At 50.1% G+C, this 21,591-nt stretch overlaps 1 protein-coding gene across 1 annotated transcript in view; it reads left to right on the forward strand.

Moving 5' to 3' along the window:
- The first annotated feature begins 5,094 nt into the window (after positions 1–5,094).
- The window catches only part of KCNK12 (potassium two pore domain channel subfamily K member 12), a 37,839-nt gene continuing 21,342 nt past the window's right edge, over positions 5,095–21,591 (forward strand). Inside the window, exon 1 of the mRNA XM_054565755.1 lies at positions 5,095–5,485. Within this exon, the coding sequence (XP_054421730.1) occupies positions 5,095–5,485 (391 nt within the window). The remainder of the gene's footprint in view (positions 5,486–21,591) is intronic.

Here is a 21,591-nt window from a genome sequence, read left to right on the forward strand (position 1 = left end):
TAGCTTCTAGTCAGCCTCTTCTTCCTCAAAATCCCTTCATTGCAAGAGGCCTTTCTTCCAGCTCCTGGGCTGCAGTGATACACTGCCTACCTCTTTCCTCGGGGCACTCTGACCTCAGACTCAAGGGAGATGGATCAGACATCCTCTCTTTCCCTCCCAGGGGCCTTGGGGAAATCTGGTTCTCTCCTCCTCAGCAACCAGCTCTGTAAAACGTGGTGTGAGGAAAATTTTTGCCAAACCACATGAGACATAAAAGGTCTTATGAAACCCTGATTTCAGGAGGCTGGGAAAAGGAGGATTTCTGCATTTGTACAACTAAGAAGGCAACTCAAGTGATCCTTCACAGGACAGAGATGATCAACTTCCCCAGATTTATATATGTTATTCATATAAATTATTATATTTTGTTACACAACTAATTGCTAATTAGTATGGCAGACAATGAACATTAGTGGAGTTCTGAGATCAAGAAGATCAAAGAGATATAGAAGCATCCAGGACATTTTGAATTCATCAAAATGTTGCCAACAAAAACTAGTTTTTAAGAGAAAGTATTTTCTGGAGCAAACCCCTTGAATTTCATAATCAATTTTTCTCTTCAACACAGTTAAATTATTTCTATATATTTTTTAAAGAACTAATTTTCTTTGGGATAACTTTTCTATTTTCATTTTCTTTTTAAAAAAAAATAATTGCTCAGTTAGTTGCATTTGTGTTTAACAGCTTTATTGAGATACAATTGACATACCATACAATTCATCAATTTCACATGCATAACTTGTTGCTTTTTAACATATTCACAGAATTGTGCAGTCATCACCATGATCGATTTTAGAACATTTTTGTCACCCTCAAAATAAACCTCACACCTATTAGTAGTCCCTTCCATTCCTTCTCAACTCCTCAGCCCTTAGCAACCACTAATACTTCTGTCTTTATGGATTTGCTTATTCTGGACATCTCATACAAATGAAATCATATAATATGCCATCTCTTGTGACTGGCTTCTTTCAATTAATATAATGCCTTCAAGATTCACTTATGTTGTACCATGTATCAGTACTTCATCACTTTTTATTGCTGAATATTTCATTGTATGATTATATCGCATTGTACTTATCTGTTCATGAATTGATGGACATATGGTTATTTCCACTTTTTGGCTATAATGAATAACATTGCAATGAACATCCATATATAAGTTTGTGTGTATTGTATATTTTATTTATTGGGGGCATATGTCTAGAATTGCCAGTTGATTGCATCTGACCTTACTTTTTTCATGGTTAAGACTCTGCCATTGTTTTTTCTTTTATAGGAAAGAGAGAATACGAGGGAGAGGGAGAGAGGGGGGCAGGCTGTAACTACTCAAGTGTCATGTCTGAAGTACTTGAGGGCATGTCAGAATCAAGTGAAATGATCTTAGGGTTGCAATGTTGTCATCAAAGTGATTAGGTCAAAATATCCTACAAAGGAAAAGTTTAGCCCCAGCCAGTGTGTCTCAGTTGGTTGGAGCATTGTCCCATAAACCAAAAGTTGACGGTTCGATGCCCAGTCAGGGCACATGCCTTGATTGCAGGTTTGATCCCAGGTCAGGGTGCACGGGACAGGCAACCTATTGATGTCTCTCTCACATCAATGTTTCTCACCCTCTCTCCCTCCCTTCCCCTCTCTCTGAAATCAATAAGCATGTCCTTGAGTGAGAATAGAAAAAGAAAAAGTATACTTAAGTTGAGCTGTATATTTGAAGAGCTAGAGAGAGAAGAAAGAAGATGGCACTCCAGCAGGGACCATACGAGAAGCAAAGGGCTGCTGATTGGGCTGAGTGTGGAGCACCAGGGGGGATAAGTAGGAGGCAGTGATTTGTTGGGAATCACAGCCTCAAGTGTTTCAAGAGTAAATTATTTTATAGCTTTGGGAGAACCATTAGAGACTGTGGTCTGGGGACATCAGTCATGTAGTCAGATCAAACGGGCATGATCACAGCAATGACTGGCAGGTGCAGGCAGAATGGACCTAAGTGGGGAGCGACCTGAGATGTCAAACCCCTATCCTTAGGAGGCAATACTAGCAATCCAGGACTGCAGCAAAGACATTAAGGATAGCCAGCTGGAATTCAGTGACTTAAATGTTGATTCAGTGGGCAAAAGTGTCATTCATCATGAGGATGATTCCCCAAAGGACCCATGCCTATGTGCGGGGAACTCATCATTTTGCTATTATAAAAATTGATTCAGTCATTCAGAGTAGAGATTGATGCCAGGGGTTTTCTGCTAATCAGGCTAGAACAACAAGCTGGATGACAAGACAGTCCCTCTGCCAACTGGGCACGGAGATGGCCCAGAGGCACAGACACTGCAGAGGAGCACCCTGTCCCTGCCCTGGGAGTCTGGGCAAAGAAAGCCATGGAGAGGCCTGTCAGTGTCCTGGAGATTCCAGGGCAAACTCCTGGAATGACACTTCTTGGGGCTTCTGTCAGAGCTTGACTAGTCAGTTGGAATCTGGCCTCAGAGGTCCATGGCTGGGCTCTCCTCCTTGCCTGCAGGAGCTTGAAGAGATGAGGGTATGCACGGATGGGGGAACACCAATGGAGAGCCCAGGGGAGGCAGAGTCTTGGAGAGAGGAGAGAGAGGTACATTTTGCCAATAGCAACAATAGTCTGCCATGGCAAGAATTTGTACTTGTATAAAGTTCCCACCATGGATGAGATGGTCTCTCCCACACACAAAGGTTTCCCTGCCCCTTTCTAAGAAGATCATTGCAAAACTAGCCACATGTCACCCAGTGCCAAGAAGGCTGGTTCTGAGTATGGTAATGGTGGAGCCTCTCCCCACCTGTCCCCTCCCTAACACAGAAGAGACTGCAATCGGCTCCATCTACAAACTGGAAAGGCATTTCTAGGAGGATCCAAGACTCCAATGAACCCTGGTTTGGGAAAATCAAGTCAGATGCCTTTCAACCCTTAGACAGCTCCGGCCCCCTGCCCCCCTTTTTCCATTTGGGGCATGGGGTCAGAGGGCCCAGTGAGTGACGGACGCTTGTTCAGGGACCACTTTGAGCACCCTGAGCCTTAGGGGACTGACGCGGTGCCACCACTTTGGGTGGATTTTTGCTTGAGTGCTCTGTGGTGGAGGTCGGACAACCAGGCACTTGGGGTGGGAGGCCAGGTCTGCATTTTGCCACAGGTCACCCACCGCGGGAATCTAAGCAGTCACCATTTATTTTCTGTCATCTGTGTCGTCTCATCATCATCAGGGTCTCCCTCTCCTGTGGAAGGGGAACAGACAGAGAAGGGGCAGGCTGCCGGAAGGGGACGGTGTTCCGTTTGTACCAAGGGCGCTTCTCACTACAGGACTTTCTGGCCCAGGCTTCAACCCACCAGCAGAGAAGCTTTGGCAAGAGCACGAAGTACCCGCATTGTTTCCCGGTGGGTGCAGGACGGAGGGGACGGAGACAACGATCTCCCCGCCGCTCAAGAGCACGCCCACCCACACACGTGCGGGCACGCGGTGGGGATGGGGTGTGGGCGGGAGCCAGTTAATGAGTTCCCCCTACACTTCCTCTACCAAACCTGCCGCATCCAGGTTCTTATCCAGACTCCCCGACCCTGGGCTGTTAGGTTCTAGGAGCTGGGGGGGCGCGAGGAGATCCAAACAGCAGGGTGGGCCTGGACGCTTCCTCCTCCTCCTCCTCCCGTGGCACCTCAGTCCCCTTCCCGCTCTTGACTCCTCCCCTGTCTCTATACCGCAGCATCCCCGCCCTGTCAGCGCGCTGCTTCAGTGACCGCACCTGCTCCCGAACGGGGGGAGACACAGGAGGTAGAAAGGCAAAGAGAGCGTTTGAGGAGCACAGCGCAGCAGGGTGACTGGCCTCGCCCAGCGCCGCGGGCCCCCGCAGCCCTAGAGCCTCCCGCCCCGCCGCTGGTGCCGCACCGATGCGCTGTCCGCGGTGCTGACGCCGGCGCCCAGTCCGTGGAGAGGGGGTGGAGACGCCCTCGTTCCTCTGTCGCCCCGACTGCTTCCCGAGCGGGATCACCCCCACGCCTTCCAAAGCAGGATAATTTCCTCAAAGGAACCCTCCGAGACCTGGCACTGCGGATGGATCCAGGAAGAAGGAGCAAGCGAGAGGGAACTTCAACTTCGGACTGGAGCCCGAGAAACCCGGTGTCGGGAGACTTGTCTTGAGGACCCCCGCCCCTGAGACCGGAGGGCACCATCAAATTGAACAAAGTTTGGCGGCATCTTGGAGATAAGGGAAGGATTCAGGAGCCGAGGGGCAGTGAGGGGCCGGACCGGGTTCCTCGGCGGGGTGGTAGCAAGCACCACAGTCCCGACACCTGCTTCGATGGCGGCATTAGTGCCGCCAGGACGACTCCGAGGCGGGAGGCGTAGCAGCAGCCCAACTCCCCACCCCTTTCCTCCCTTCCTTATTCCCCCCACCCCCACCCCAACACCCCGCCCCAGGCGCTGGTGACTCCGCCTCTCCGTGCCCGGCGGCTCTCCCGCTGGAGCTGGAACGGGAGCGCATCCCAGGACTCAGCTCGGTTGTGAGGCTCCGAAGCCGACGCCGCTAGCTCAGGCCCGGGGGCGGGAGCTGGACTGCCCGCGCAGCCTGAGCCCGGGAGCTGCCCACCCGGGAGCGCCTCATGGGACGCCCCCAGGGGCTCTGTTCGTGCCCTGCTGCCCAGTCCCAGTCCTAGGCGCCCGGGCTCACAGCCCGCCCCGCCCGCAGCCCGCGGCCTGACTGGACAGGAGTATGAGGCCCCGGGCCCCGCGAACGCTGGCCACTGGGCGGCAGGGGCCTAGCTGCAGACCCCCGCGCCCGAGGGCGGCGAGTGGGGAGCTGCGGGAGCCGGCGAGGCGTCGGGGCGCAGAGAGAAGCGCCCCAGCCCCGGCGCCAGAAGGGCTGCGGGAGCCGTGTGCGGCCTGAGCGCCGAGGAGGAGGTGGAGGCGCCCCGCAGTTCGGGGAAGGCGGTGAGGGGCTCCACGGCGCCCCCGACCACTGGCCACCATCCTCACGTTTCTGCTCCTGCGGGGGGGATGTCGCGGCCCGGGCCACGAGCGCCGCCCCAGCCCCGGGGCTGAGCTCCGGACCATGTCCTCCCGCAGCCCCCGGCCCCCGCCCCGCCGCTGCCGCCGCCGCCTGCCGCGCCCCTCCTGCTGTTGCTGCTGCTGCCGCCGCTCGCACCTCAACGAGGACACGGGGCGCTTCGTGCTACTAGCGGCGCTCATCGGCCTCTACCTGGTGGCGGGCGCCACAGTCTTCTCCGCGCTGGAGAGCCCGGGCGAGGCGGAGGCGCGGGCGCGCTGGGGCGCCACGCTGCGCAACTTCAGCGCAGCGCACGGAGTGGCCGAGCCAGAGCTGCGCGCCTTCCTCCGGCACTACGAGGCCGCGCTGGCCGCCGGCGTCCGAGCCGACGCGCTGCGCCCGCGCTGGGACTTCCCTGGCGCCTTCTACTTCGTGGGCACCGTGGTATCCACCATAGGTGAGCGGCACGCCCCGCGCGCATTTCCCCTCCGAGCCTTTCACCTGCCGCCCTTTTCGTTGCAATGTAGCTGGGTCCGCGTCCATCAGCCACCTTTTCTTTTAATGCCCCATTGCCTACTTTCTTCCTGCCCTCTCCTCTGCGCGCGTCCTCTTCCTCTGGCCCTTTCTCTCTCTTAACTGGCTTTTGGTACGGGAGGTGACCAGGGAGGCCCATCCCTGGCGCTCACCCAGCGGTGACTCGCCTGGCAGTGCGGCCAAATGGGGAGAACCCTTACCCAGGCGCTGGGCAGACCCAGGGGCCGCCTGCGCTCCAGCACTTACCAGCTCCGCGACTGAACCTCTGTGCGACTCAGTTTTTTCCTCTATGAAAGGACTTGTGAGCATATGTGTCAAGTGCCTTCTGCTTCCCTCCTATTTCTCACGCCCTTTGGGCCTCAGTTTCCTCACACAAATGATTTGGAAAGCCCCTTCGCTCCCCACTGACAGTTTTTAATCTCCTCTTATCGCTCCTTTTCCGGGTTTTTTTTTTTCCACGCGTTCTCCCTTCAGCATCCTCTACCAGGAGCGTCCAACGTTTTGGCTTCTCTGGGCCACAGTGGAAGAAGAAGAATTGTCTGGGGCCACACATTTAATACACTGCGACGGGTAATTACAAAAAAAAAGAAAAAAGAAAAAAAGAAAGAAAAAGAAAAGAAAGAAATAAAAAACTACCCATAATGTTTTAAGTAAATTCACGATTTTGTGTTGGGCCACATTCATAGGCATCCTGGGCCGCAGGTTGGACACTCCTGCTTATCCCTTTTACCTGAGGGAGTGTGACCACTGTCCCCAGAATCTGTTTTCTAGATCCCCTCCCACATGCTGTTCCTAGAGCCTACACCACCTCCTTTTCAAAGAAAAGCCGTGAGACTTAGAAGCCTGGACTTCAACTGCTCTTGTCCTGGCCCCCCTTGGTTTTCTCGCCCTCCTCTAACTCTCCTTTTTCTGACCTCTCTTCTTTGTTACCTTGCCATTTTTTTCCAACCAATAGTGGCACCAAGGGGTAACTTGGGCCAGGTGGGGGTATTTCTACACTTTCCATCATCCCTTCTCTTTTTACTGTAAACAGTTTATGGTTTCACGTCCTTACAAAAAGAAGCTTTGTAAATACTCCTTGAAGCTCCTCCCCATCCCACTCTCCCCCCTCCTCTAAGCCTCTCCATAGAGATTCTGGAGCCACCACTGCTCCCCACTCCACCCCTACCCTCTCAGCCGCTGTCCCCATTCCCCTTTCTCCCTGGGCCCTGGGTGTCACATGAAACAGACCCCCTCCCCAGTTACTGTACAGAGTACAGAACAGACACAAGATTTTCACTTTTGCAACATTTTGTGAGTCTCCCATCCACTCCTGCTTGGAGTCCCAGGGCGGGAGAAGGCACTTGGCTGTTCCGACCTCTAGTCACCCCACGGCTGGTGGTAGTTTTGGAGGAGAGGGCTGGACCCACTGGGCTAAGAAGTGAGGGATTTCCTAGACATGCCTTCCATGGGCGGGTTCTGGTCTGGCTCAGCAATCCAGCTTAGGGACAGGGGCATGGACTGACTGACCAGTGTGAGCCATCGCAGACGGCTGTTGGGAAGCCGAGAGAAAGGCTGCGTCCATGTGCAGGATATGGGCAGCTAGAGATGTGTCTTTGAGTGTGGATGTATATAGTTTATAAGAGCTTCCTTTCCTTCAATGATTTTTAATGTGTCATGCTCGATCTGATTATTTTAAATTAAAAAAGGCAAATATGGCCCAATTCCAAAGCACAGATTAGATTAAAATACCCTTTAAAAGCTATATCATGTTGTTATGGTGATTGAAGATATAAAATGACCCCCTCAAAAAATCCCCTTTGAAGAGCTGCATCAAGTTGCTATAGCAACTAGAGGTGTTTTGTGTTGTTTTTTTTAAATGATTTAAAAGTACTAAGGATGTTTAGTCCTGAAGGATGACATCATGTATTCATAGCTCATTATTGATTTGGGCTCTTCCTTTTGTAAACACACCTTTTTGCTCTGTTCCACCTAGATGCACACCTGTGCACATATTGGGAGGCCACAGCATTTCTCTCTCAGTGACAAATGAAAAAGTGTCAGCAGTGTCCTCTTCCCCGTATGGCTGGGAATCCATACAGACGGGGTCCATTCCAGTGATCTGTTGACTCTGTGCCTCTTTGATGAGCTCCCATCATTTTGTTCATTTGCTGCCCAGCCATAGTTTCTAAAGCCTCTCTCAGCTATTTACACAAACATCAAGCCACCGTGTTGGTGAATTGTTCCAAGCCCCAGCCTTTAATCTACTGGCAGGAATGGCTGTTCTTTAGTCAAGAGGAAAAGAGCTATATTCTCTTTCTCGATTTATGTTTTTTGGATGTGGGCAAGCAGCGTAGGAGGGCTACACGGAAGTGTGTGGCTGTGTTACGAATGACCCAACACATTGTTTTCCAAAATCTGCTACTGAAAAACACTAATCTCTGAGAGGAGCTGCACTCCGGGACCAGAACCAGCGCGTGGACAGCTCAGCAGTGAACTAGCCCTTGGCAGGGGTGCCAGGAGAGCAGCAGGAGGAGCAGCATCTCGGTCAGTCATCCACCTGCTGGCAGGCCTGGGGCAGTGGTTCACATTGGTCAGATAAGTTCTGCTGGATCCCAAAGTTGCATGATTGTCATTTCAGCCTTCTCTTGCAAAGTGTACTTGGATGAGATTGAAGTGAAGACTGACTTACGTTAGTTTCTCTTCTGCTTCCATAGTTCCTTCCCCTTAAATGCCCTGAGTCTTCGGAGACCGTAATTACTATTCTGGTGCTTTTATGGATTCGGCAGCTCAGGGAGCCAAAACTAAGTCCAAAATGGACATCAGGATTCTCTATCTGCTACCTCATCCAGTGAAGAGGAAAATTAGCATGCACTCAGTTTTATTTGGTCAGTGAATATCACAGTGTGAATGGTCCATGGGACAGTGTGAACTCTGGGGGGGTGGGTGTGTGTGTGTGTGTGGGTGTGTGTGTGTGTTGCATAGGCCCAGCTAAGTGATTAATCTAGACTTTAGCATAAAAACCTTTCCTTTGTTCATTCCATAATATGATGTATTTTGCATGTCAGTTCCAGTGCTATGTTTTGAATAGCTAAAACTTACTCTCCAAGGCAAAGGTTAAAGCATATGCCAACACAGGCCATTGGAGTGCAGCATTTCTGGGTGGCATATCTTGGCTAATCTTACTAAAGATGATTAGAACAAGGAAGGGACCTTTTGTACAATTCCATGTGACACAGAATGTGAAGGGCCTTGTCTCAGGTCACAGTTAATTATGTGTTCAGCTGGGTCCAGAATCCAAGTTATGCAGTGTTTGTTCTACCAACTTCATGCATATAATTGGTGGGCACATTCTTTTTTGAGATGAAGTATTTAATAACAGGTGTGAGTATGTGTGTTTTTAGAGGAGGGAAAGAAGGAACAGGAATGGGTCTTCAGCCAGAAGGAGACATAGAAGGAAAGTCCAGGTTTGACTGTGTGTACCAAGGGTTAGATGGAACATCATGATGAGATGGAATGTTTGTCCTGACATTTGGCTTGAACAGGGCTCCCTATCCAGAGCTAGGCATTTTGTGACTGTATAGACACATGTGTGTGTTCTCATGGCACAGACCCAATGAGAACATTTGCCCATGATTGTTCGGTAGTAGGTAAGGCTATATAGAAAGTCAATCTGAATAACTCGAGCAAAATTAAAATCTACTTTGTGGTCTAAATTATTCATATTGATTGCTTACAAAGAACTGAAATCCTGGGTATTTATTATTTCTCCCACTTACACTATGTCACATATTCCCAAGGGGCTGAAATCAAGTTTGTTTTAATATGAATGTATCCATTTATTCACCTCCCCCCATTTAACAAAATCCAAGGAGAACATAACTTATCATAGATACATGTGTGACAGGCCTTTGGCATGTCTTTAACTGTATGCCCTGTGACTATATGAGCTCCTGAAGATAAAGATGGTGGCTTGTGTTCTTTTAGCTCTAAGCAATATTCTTGGAGGCAGTGCTCTAGCTCAAAGACAGTTAAGCAATCCAAAGAATATTAATCCATCACTTGACATCCTAAAGGATGTTATTATATTGGCTTACTTTGAAAAGATTAAAAGGAAACTCTCCACTGGGATTTTAATTATGCAACTGCTGTCAGATTTATACATAGGGAAGAACATATTTAAGCCCTTCTCAAATGGCAGCTTGATATAAACAGAAATCTTTTTGCTTCCTTTTATTAGGTTTTCTGGCAGCATATTTCAGCTATAAAGCTAAAACCATGGCTCTATAGACGGGATGGTGTAGGTATGAGACTTGTCACTTTCAGCACTGCATAATTTAGCTTGCTACTTTCAGAATTAGGCACACTTAATTATTCAACTGTGAGATTAGTAACGAGTCCTAACTTTCTTCTTAAAAAAAAAAAAAGATTTTATTTATTTATTTTTAGAGAGAGGGGTAGGGAGGAAGAAAGAGAGGGAGAGAAACATTGATGTGTGAGAGATACATTGATCAGTTCCCTCTCCCACGCCCCCAACTGGGGACCTGGCCCACAGCCCAGACAGGTGCCCTGACTGGGAATTGAACCAGCATCCTTTAGGTACACAGGCCAACACTCAATCCACTGAGCCACACCAGCCAGGGCTCTTTTTATTAAAAAAATTTTTAACATGAATTTTTTTTTACAGATTTTATTTATTTATTTTTAGAGAGGGGAAGAGAGGGAGAGAGAGAGAACCATCAATGTTTAGTTGCTTCTCACGTGTCCTCTACTGCAGACCAGGCCTGCAACCCAGGCATGTACCCGAGACTGAGAATTGAACCAGTGACTCTTTGGTTCACAGGCTGACATTCAATCCACTGAGCCATACCAGCCAGGGCTTAACATGGATTTTAAAAAATATTTTTGCTTCAAAGGAAACATTATAAGACCAAAATGTCACTATTACATTTACATTGGACTTTGTTCTAACATGTATGTAATCCAGCTGGAAGTGGTTCAGGAGTGAACTACATTGCCCAGAAGGAGAGGAGCACCTTTCCTGGCTTATTTCCCTCATCAACTATTTTTTTCATTGAAAGATGATGCTATGACAACTTTGAAGGACATTTAGGGGGAAAAAAAGTAGCATTAGGTTCGAAGCTGCAGATGGAGAACAGAAAATTAATTCCCATTCATGGCTCCGTCCTCAGCCCCCAGCACTGGACCCAGCTCATAGTAAACACACAATAATTATTTATTCAACAAATAAGACAACAAGCCACTCATGATGCAACTTCCCTAACCCAAGTCTTCATTTTTGCAGATTCCTCTGCAGTTCATTGCCATAACCTTTTGTAGGGAAAAGGAAGGCAACTAACTGATTCGTATCAAGGTGTTAAAATTTTTTTAATGGGAGATTTTAAAAAATTTATTGATTTTTAGAGAGAGGGAAATATCAATGTGTTGCTCTGTTTATTCATGCATTCATTGGCTGATTCCTATATGTGCCCTGGCCAGGGATCAGAATGATGCTATAATCAACTGCATTACTTGGCCAGGGCCCTGAGCTGTTAAAATTTTATCATCAGAATTCCCATGTTTCCACATAGCCTTTACATACTAATTTTAGTGGGTGCATAATACATATTCCCTTTGGTTGATGTTCTATAATTTACTACCCCTATCGCGAGGAGCTGGGCGGTTCCCTTGGAGCTATTTTTAGTAATGCCATCTTTATGCAGATGGCCTTTTCTTTCCGTAATACTGCCTTGGGTTGAATTCCCAGCATGAAAATTGCTGAGTCAATGGGTACTGCTGTCTTCATAACTCTTGTGGCTGGCCCCTTTGAAGTGAGGGACTTCCTGGTCTGTCCCGAGCTGAGCCTATACCTCTGCAAAGCCGAGCAGAGACTGGACAGTTACCGAGCTAAATGTTTCATGGAAACAGGCCACAGATCCACTTGGTTCTCTCCAGGATTGCACTTTGTCCCAGGAGCTGTGCTGCCCCTCATTCCACCCCATCCCCAACAAGGTTGTGGCTTCAGCGTCTTTGGCTTTTCATACTTTGATGAGAACCGCTTCATTTGGGAAGCTTTGGGTAAGTGAAGAAGGGCAGGAAGGGGCAACAGACTGGAGTAGCGTCCAGGCCATCAAGAACTGAGAGAGAAGGGTACCAAGGCCTTTCCTCCTGTCCCCTGTGCTTCTGGGGTAGTCTTCCCCTACTCCTGGCTCAAGCCAGCTGAGGGAAAGCATGTCCCCCTCTGTCTTGACAGTGCCCAGAACAGCCTAGAATTGTACCACGTGAAGCAAAGATCTGCCCTTAGAATATTAGCTGAATAGCATTGTATAAATCCTCCAGAAATGTCCCCAAGCATTTAGACCATTTTGTCAACAAAAGCCAGCACGCGGCCCATTCAAAATCAGAGGGGAGCAGAGCTGCTCTGACGGGGGGATAGGGGCCAGGGCCTTGCTCACTGGTCTTCCCCTGGGATGCTGCCCACTCCTCACAGGCCTCTCCAAGGAGCTGTGGAAATCCTCCAAGACCAACCTGAAGAGCCTAACTTAGCTTTGTTCCTCATTTTACGCAAGGTTCAGACGGGGAGAGGTTGCCCAAGGTCACACAGCAAGTCAGAGGGGCATTTGCTGCAATCCGGAGCTTACCCAGAACTTTCCTGTGTAGATTCTGAGGTCTTGACCTCAAGGCTGGAGCTCTGGCACTGCCCTGGAAGGGTGTCCTGAATACTGCCCAATCTCAGTCTCTCTCTCCCTCTCTCTCCCCGCCGTCTGCCTGTCTCTGTTTCACTCTCTCTCCCCATAAAAGAGGGGACAAGTACAGAACCAGATCGAGCCATGGTTCTTCTAAGCAGGTCCCAGGTGTCCCAGCAGGTGCGGGCATTAAGCTAGACAACAAGGAGAAAGCAAAGGCACTTGTAGACAGGACATAGGGCATGTGAGGAGCAGCAGCTCAGTGCCTTGGAGGTGTCCTCCAGGGAAAAGCTCCTGCTTCATCTTAAGGCAGTGGCAGAGCCTTAGGTTTGTTTGGAGGTGGAGCTCAGTGCCGACACCACCTCATTAACTGCAGTGGGACTCTCCTTGCCATTGTGTGGCTGCCTCAGATTTAGAGGAGCTGGGAGACAAAGCAAAAGGCCATTGTGTCCCTGTGATTGCCCCCTACCCCGAGACTTCCTCAGTCTTCTGGCCCTCACTTTGCTTCTGCCCAGCCCTGCTGGCTTTCTCAGGATCCAGGGCTGGGACAGGGGCTGCCAGCCAGCAAACCTGAATGTGAGGGAATTTGGGGGCGGGGGGGGGCGCTGAGCTGAGCATTGGGCAGTCTTGGCCTCTGACCTCACCCGGGCAGTGGCAGGACTTTCATGCAGGGAAGGTTGGGAAGGAGAGGGTCTTGAGGCTATGAAGCCATAAGACTTTCCACAGGATGGAGAAAAGCCTTTGCACAGCACAGGGGAGGCACTGGAAGAGAGTGAAGAGAGAGCCAAGGTCTCCTGGCCCACGCCCCAGGCCAGCTCCTGGTTGCTCCCACCGCTGTCAGGCTCTGGCCCTGGAGTTCTATCCTAGACCCTGTCATGCCCTAGCCAGCCACCAGGTCTAGATGTTTGGGGAACCTAGGCTTCCTCTACCATCTGCCTGTGGCTTTGTTGGAGGATGCTCTGGGCCCTGTCTGTGTCCCCTCCTCCCTAGACTTGGATTCCAGTCCCAACTCTGCCACTTACAAGCCACATGCTCTTGGTGAGTGGATGTACCTCCCCTCGCCTGGGTTTCTTCTGCAAAGTGAGGATAATAGTGGCTCCTGCCCCAAGGTATAATTTTAAGGACTGAATGAGCTAATCCATGCACAGTGCCTGGCAAGCCCTCAGGGGGCATGAGCTGCGCAGAGCTGGGCTAACCCCGTTGGCGAGCCCTGTGCTGCCTCATGGCACAGAAGGGAAACAGCACTGCTCACCCCCCTGCAGCTCGTTGGCCACACCGCTTTGTGCACAGCCCTCTGGGTCTCGGCCACCCTTGCAGGGTGGCATCTGCTGCACTCTCATTGGCCACTGTCTCCGGGGCATGTTGCTGTTGTATGCTGTTACATAACTGGTCTGGGAGGGTGCTTTTAAAAATGCATCTTCTTTGGTTCATCAGCTAGAATGTCTTAATAATTCCTCGCATGTGTGTGCCCTTTTATCTCTTTAAAGAATATACTTGGCGAAGAGTCGAGTGAGTGATTGGGTGGTGGGTTAATCCGGTGTCCCCCAGTGCTTCTCTGTTCCCCACTCCCAGAACAGAGCCCTGGGAAGCCACCCCCCCGCCTACTTTCCTGGTCGTCAGGCGGGCTGGGACCTCTTGGCTGTGCTTGGACTTAGCGGGAGGTGGTGGAGCTGAGGCCAGCAGAGAAGCCAGAGGTGGCTGAGGCCAGGCCCTGTGCACACACCTCTGAGGTGGATCTGGTGTCGGGACTGTAGGGGAGGTCGCTGGAGGGTGGCACTGTGGCAAATGCCCCGTTGTGATGGGAGCCAAGGTGCTGGCCCGTGCCCCCCGGCCCAGACTTCACCCTGCACCCTTCGTCCTGGGGCTTACACAGCTCCTGGCCAGTGGTCCCCTGGGGCAGAAGGGGGGAGGCTGCAGGACCTGCCAGCATCTCCCCTCTCCAGACTCTGCCATGCCAGTGGCAGGGCCTTTGTTTTTGGGAGCAGGAGGGGTGACCAGAGCATCAGTGGCCTCATCGATTGTTTCCCCCCAACATGCATGTGTGTTCTGCTTACCAGTTTACTCTGTTTTTACACCTATGTTTACTCAGGAGCATCCCCAAAACCTTGGGACAGCAATAAGGATTCTATTATCCTATTCCACAGTTGAAGAGATAGACTCAGAGAGGTTAAGTGACTTGCCTGGGGTCACACAGCAAGTGAGTCAATGCCAGGATAGAGGATTCAGGATGCCCAGCATCCTCTCTGCTGCCCCTGAGCATTACCACAGAGCGGGTAGAATCACAGCCCAGTCAGGTCTGCTGGGCGGGCGGGGTGGAGGAGAATATGAGAGTGTGAAACGAGGGCTCAAGCACAGTTTAGGGACTTGGATTTGGCTGCGCTGTGCCCCTTGCAGCCCCAATGGCTAGACTGAACTGAAGGCCACCTTCTTTCCATCCTTCACAGCCCTGCACCTCTCCATGAGGGAGGCTGCCAGGCAGATGAGACAGGGTGGAAGAGCACGGTGCTCTGTGCAGTGCTTGCTGGAGCTCTGGAGCCCGCGTTGAGGCGAGCTTTGCAGGCCCGTTGCACCAAGCTCCTGCCCAGAGAAGGGACCCCGTGACCAGAGGGCTCTTAGCCTTGCCTCTGGGATAGCAGCAGTGGACGTGGAGAAGCAAGGACAGAGAACCAAATAGCCAGAATGTCTGCACTTGAGCATACCAACCAGGAAAGTCTGGGGACACAGCCAGCTCAGGCCTGGGCCTCCCAACCGCCAGCTAGTTTGTGAGAGACGCTGCCCAAGGTCATGTCCTGGAGGCAAACCTGCCGGGATGTTAGGGGAATGCAGGAAACCAAGCACCTGCCAGTGCACCACCCTCTCTGGTCACTCAACTTCTGGACATCCCCCTTCACCCCACCCCTCCCAGCCACCTCCACAGCCGCCACCCCTGAACTCTGGGCATTTTAAGCTGCCAGGCCATTGCTCATGCTGTTCTCTACCAGGAATGCCCGTCCCTTTCTCTCCATCTTCTACTGGGTAAACTTAATCTTTAAGGCCCAGCTCAAATGGGGCCATTAGAGAGAGCTTCGGTGAAGTCCCGCTTACCCCAGATGTAGGGTAATTTTTTTGTTTCTATGCCAGTTTCCCTGGCAATCACTCAAGCCTCTGTTCAGTGGGGTAAGATATGTCAACAGCTGGAACAAGATGCAGCACATAGTAGGTGTCAGAAATTCCTTTTCTTTCTTTCTCTTCCAGGTCAGGAGCTGTGTCTCAGTAGTGTTTGTCACTGCCACGGTCGGTAGCAGTAATGGCCGTAGTGGCAGCAGCCATGTGCTGAATGACTACTATGAAGTGGGCCCTGTGACTAGAGGTGGAGATAATTAAAGCAAAGAGGTAGTTTCTGTAAATCATGGAGAATAATGCTTGGCACAAAGTGGTGATTAATCAATGCATGGTGAATGGATAGAATGAATAAATAAGCATGACTGCTGGGAATAATTCTAAAAAGAATGGAAAAGGCTGGGCCCAGGCTGGGCTCCAAGAGCCTCCCAGCGCCTCGCTCTCCCTCTGGGCCCCTGGATCCAAAGGGGCTGTGCACCGGCCCCTCCACTGGACAGTTGGTTTAACGATCTCTCGGCTGCTGGCAGGTGCGCAGCAGGCAGGCAGCTCATTCTGGCTGGGGCTTCCCTGGCTGACAGTGCTGTTTCCATGGCTCTCTGAGTCGGTTGGTCCCTGTCCCACCCTGCCTGGGGCCCAGCAGACTCCTTGCAGTGAAACCAAGCCAGATGATCCTGAGCGTCAGCCCTTGTCACCCCAGGAGTGGTAAGAAAAGTCCTGAAAAAGGCCAGGCTTCTGGTCCCAGCTCTCCCACCGACTCAGATTCCCCATTGGCCCTGGCCTTGGCCGCAGCCCCCAGCCCTAAGGAGTCTACCGAGCTCGACCTCTTAGCCCAGTCGTGCCACCTTGTCCCTCACCTGTCTGTGGCACGCCCCTTAGAAACCAGATGTTGGCTCATAAATTGGACAGAAGTTTTATAACTAAACACAGTTCCACAAACCAGGAAATACCACCTCCACCCATGCAACCCAGCACCATCCCAATGCCTCCAAAAATATTTGGGGAGGCTTTTATTGGAATTGGGTGTCCCAGCTTTCTGGAAAGTTACAGTTGAGATAAACACAAACCCCAAATCCCGCTCCGCGTGACTTCTCCCTCATCCTTTCCAAATGGCCACAGTCTCATTCCTGGCTGCCAAGTGCTCCGATTTCTGAGCTGCTGACACCAGGTCCTGCCAGAAATGCTGCAGGGACTGCCCAGGCCGAGAGGGAATGGAAAACACAAACTCTGCCCATGCTGAGTTTGTTGGCATTTCCTATGGGGGCAGGGTACATTTTGGAGACCATACGGTTTTTGATTATTGGAATCTATTTTTAAATGGAGAGCGAGGAAGGAAAGCTGAGATGGCACCTGAGCCAGTTCCGAAGGCGGTCTGGACCCCCTGGCGGCAGGCAGGAAAGGGGAGCTGCCTTTGTGAGCCCTGAAGTGGAACCGCGGAGCCGACCCTCCCAGCCTCCAGGAGCCTGGCTCTCCTGTTTTCTACTTACCTCCCAGTGCCTGGCCCGGGGCTTGACACATGCAAGGGGCTCCAGGCATTTTTGTGAAATGAATGTCTGTTTCCTAGGTTCTCAACTTTCCCTAAGCACGAGTTTAAGAAAAAATAAAATGTGAAAATCCCCATTTACAAATCAGATGATGATTCCCTTTGTAAAAAAGTTTGATTGGCGAAAGAATCCATTCCAGGGCTTCCTTAAGTAGCCAGGGGCCCAAGTGAGTGCAGCACGCAACAGTGTGTCGGAACCCCAGCAGCTGCATGAAGCCCCCTTGGCTGCCACCGCTACCTTCACACAACCCTCCAATGCCTACGGCAACACAGTCCCTAATGTCAAGGGACTGTGGTCTCATTAGTAAGCAATACACATGACCCAGCAGGCAGTTTAGGAGCATGTATCACAAAACCTCGAGCAGATGGGGTGCTCTGTACTGCCCGGAGCTGGTCAGGCAGCTGGAGCTGTCCGCAGACTGGGTTGTGAGCCTAAGGTAAAGCGCCTCACAGGGGCCAGGCAGGCAGGGATTGTTCACATCTCCATTTGAAGAAGAAATACATCTGCATCACCAAGAGACAAACTGCAGTGTGACACAGCAGTTAAGAAGAGGTGCTGGGGGCCTGGCCCAGGCTTTGAATTTCAGCTCTGTCGCTGATGAGCAGGGTTGCCAGAGCACGGCTCCTGCTTTTTCACTGAAGAAGTCGGACTCTGCCTTCCCCTCTGCCCCCGCCAGTCCCCCGTGCACGGCCCATCCAGGCCCTGGAGCTCACGCCCCTTCACCATCTCATCTACAACAATGTTTTTCTCCATGCCCCTCCAGGAGGTACTTTGTTCTACCTATGTCCTTGCTATGACCCATAATTGCTCTGCCTTCAAAGTTCTGGATTCCAAATCTCCCTCCTGACCACCCGCCTCCCATCCCTCCAGCTCTCCAATGTAACAACCCTTGCACCATAAGACCTGCAGTTTCCTGCAGGTTTTATCATCCTTTTTGGGCCCTCACCGCTTTTCTAATCCAGCTTAGATTTACTGTATTTCCTCTGCAAGGACCCTTCACCTCCTTGCTTCTCTCCTGTACTATACCTCTGTCCTACTCCGCCACCATCAGAATGCCAGCTTGCCACCTGTTTTTCCCCTGCACTCAAGCTGCTGAATGTGGCTGGAGTGAATAATGCAAAGATGCTGACTGGTCCAGAATTAAATCAGTGACCCTGTGTACCAACTGGATGCTCCAACTGGCAGGCCCTCCTATTACGTTCCTACTGTGAACCGCCTCTTTCCACCTCCAGCCTCCCGTACCCCTCCTTCCCTGCTCACCATTGACAAAATAAAAATAATCAGACAAGGGCTCTTATCTTCACACCCTCAAATCCACTCAGCTTGTGGAGTGGTTTCCCTCTTGTGACAGCTAATGAATTGTCCACTTTCAGATGCCTGCTTCACTGGGTCCCATCCCACGCTAACTTTCTCAAGACTCTGTCCTTGTCCTTGTCCTTGCCCTCCCCCCATGCCTTGTTAATTTGTCTTCCATGGGCATACAAACATGTCATATTTTCTTTCTTCTTAAAAGAATCCTCTCTAGACCTCTGCATCACCCTGCAGCTACCGCCCCATTTCCCTGCCTTTCCTTTACACGAAACTCCTCATAAGATTAGTCATCATCTCCATTCCTCCCCTCCCTTTTCTCCTGGATCCACATCAATCAAGAGTCCACCCCAGCCCCGATTGGTGTGGCTCAGTAGGTTGGGCGTCATTCTGCAAAGTGAAAAGGTTGCCGGTCCATTTCCTGGTCAGGGCACATGCCTGGGTCGTGGGTTTGGTCCCTGATCCAGTGTCTACGAGAGACAACTGATCAATGTTTGTCTCTCACATCGATATTTCTCTCCCTCTATTTCTTTCTCCCTATCCTCTCTTTAAAAATAAATAAAATGTTTTTTTAGAAAGAAAATATATCAGAAAATGTTAGGGGGGAAAAAAAAGAGTTTGTACCACCTTTCCACTGAGTCTGCTCCTGTAAGGTCCCTAATGGCCTCCTGCCTGCAAATTCAGTGGTGACTTCCCTGTTCTTACCTCCTCAAGCCTCAGTAACATTTGACTCAACTGACCATTCCTGCTTCTTGAAATCCACTTTTCTCTTGGCTCCTGGGACACCATACTCTGCTGAATCCTCCCTGGCTGCTCTTCTCCATTTCCTTTGCCGGATCCCCCCTCCCTGTGACCTCGTTGTTGGAGAGGCCCATGCTCATTCCTCAGACTCTTTCCTCGGGTACGAGAGGAAAAACTTTTCTTTTTCTACCCTCCAAGGTTTCATTTCTGAGGTCCTGCAAATTAAACTGACAAAAGCCAGAGTAACAGAAAAAAGGTCTTATATGTATATGGGGGCCTTTATAGAAAAGAATTGAATAGCCGAAGAAGCAGTTAGGCCAGGAGCTTATACGCCAGCTTTACAAAGGGGAATAAATTGTGGAGAAATTATAAGACAAAGGAAAAGGGGTTTGGGCTCTTAGGAGTGGTAAATTGTGGAAGGTAAATATATAGGGAAACTAATAAATGATAAGGGTTATTTTAGTAAGGTTTGTTTTTCAGACAATCTCATGCAGTCTCAGGGTGATTAAGAGTTGTTTTCCTCTTTCTGGTACAGTTGAAGGGAGTGGGACATCTTTACAAAGGAAAACTTATACCCTCCATTTAGGCACACAGGGGAAGAGTAGAGAACTTTTCCTGTATCTGCTCTTTCTCCACTGCCTTCAGCTCAAAATAATACTTGCGCCAAAGCTGTATTAGGTTGGCATAGTCCGATCTCTTCACACCCATGGTTTTAAATCCCATCTACCTGTTTATGACTTGAGGGAAATAACCTCAATCTTCCACATTAAACTTCAAGACCATAGGTCCAACCGCCTACTTGGTGTCTTCACATAGATATCTAATATGTGTCAAAATGACCAGAATAGAACACTTGGCTCTTATCCAATCACAGTCTTTCTCATGTCAATAAATGGCACCAACATAAGGAACTGTCTTGATTCCTTTTCCTCCCAAATGTTCCATATTCAATCTATCATCAAAATCTCAATTCAACCTGCAGAATACATTCCAATTGCATCCACTCACCTCCATGCCCAGCACTGCTGGTCTAGCCCAGCCACCACTATCATCTGCTGCTAGGGCAGCTCTTAGCCAACCCTGAGCTCCCTCTCTGCACCTTGACAACCTCTTCTCCACACAGCAGCCAAAAAGATCTTTCAAAATATAAATCAGATCAAGTCCTTCTTTTACTTAAAAACTTTCAGTGACTTCCATTGCAAGAAATCTGGCTCCCCACCCCGGCCTGCAAGGCCATGCACAGTCTGGCCCTACTCCCTCTCAGGCTCACTGGCACTTTCTTTTTGCTCAGTTCACCACAGCTTAAGTGGATTTATTAGACCCCAGGGCACCTGCACGTGCTGTTCCTACTCCTTGGAGCACTGCTCCCTGACTCTTAGCATGACTGACTCCTCAACTGCATTCAAGCCTCAATGTCTACAGCTTAAACATCGCCTCTTGAGGAGCTTTCCTGACCACCCTGACTATAATGGTGTCCCCCACTCACCTCCAGCCACTGTCTATAGCACGCAGAGTGTGTACCGCTTCTATAAACTATCTGGCTCATGCATTTGTTTATTTGCATATTGCCTGGTTGGCCGCTTCCTACTCCACCAAAGCAGGATTCTTGCCGCTTTCATCCACAGTCGTATTCCCATTGCCAAAGTAGCACCTGATGTTTGCTGAACAAATGAATAAACTTTGAAAGCTCCAGTTTTCACATCTATAAAATGGAAATGATAATAGTGCCAATGAGGGGGGGCCCCCCAAAAAACACCCAGAATTAATTTATAAAAATTGTATATTTAGTCTTACATGTTTAAACTTCAGTCACCTTCAAAGTACTCACCATTTGATGCAAGACACCTATTGAGATGTTTTTCCACTGCTCAAAACAGTTTTTCGAACTTGCCAATTTTGATGGCTTTTAGTGCTTCTGCTGTTTTTGTTTCACCTCTTCCACGTCGGCAAAACGTTTCCCTTTGAAGACTTCTTTCATTCGGGGAAACAAACAAACAAAAAGTCGCTCAGGGTGAGATTGGGTAAATAGCGAAGATGGGGCATGGGGGTCATGCCATTTTTGGTCAAAAACTGCTGAACACTCAGCACGGTGTGGGCAGGTGCGCTTGTAAATCACCCGTCATGAAAGGGGCAAACGTGTTGAAGGAGTCTTCAGAAAAAATTCATTGAAGCTGAACACAGCCTCTCACAACAGCGCCAGCTGGTACACTGATTTGGATTGGTTCCCAGAACACCCATGTAGTGGGGGAAGCCTGCACTACAAGGGGCCCACCCTCCAGAAGATGATTCTGGTTTTGTTTTTTTTTTTGAGGGGGGTGCTCCCTCAAATCTCACATGGTTCTTGGGAGAATTACATGAGACAATGAATGTAGGTGCTTAGCCTGGCCCTGGCATTTAATAAGCACTCTAATGTGCGCCAGTGTCTTATTAATAAATAATTTGGGTGAGGCCACAAAGTAAGTGACAAATCTGGACCTTGAGCTGAGGTCCCGGACCCCAGGTCCTTTGCTCATTCCACTTGCCTAATGCCACCTCTTGGGTTGCGGGGTAGGCAGGCCTGGAGGAACAGTGTGAGCTAGGTCAGGACAGTCGGGCATGTTAAGGAACAATGACAGGTAAAACTGCTTTGGTAGGTTTAGGTCAGAGCAGAGGGCCAGACAGAAATGTTTTGCCTT

Source organism: Pteronotus mesoamericanus, unplaced genomic scaffold, assembly GCF_021234165.1.
Source record: "Pteronotus mesoamericanus isolate MK-2021 breed Mesoamerican mustached bat unplaced genomic scaffold, CSHL_Meso_final contig_101, whole genome shotgun sequence".
Taxonomy (NCBI): Eukaryota; Metazoa; Chordata; class Mammalia; order Chiroptera; family Mormoopidae; genus Pteronotus; species Pteronotus mesoamericanus.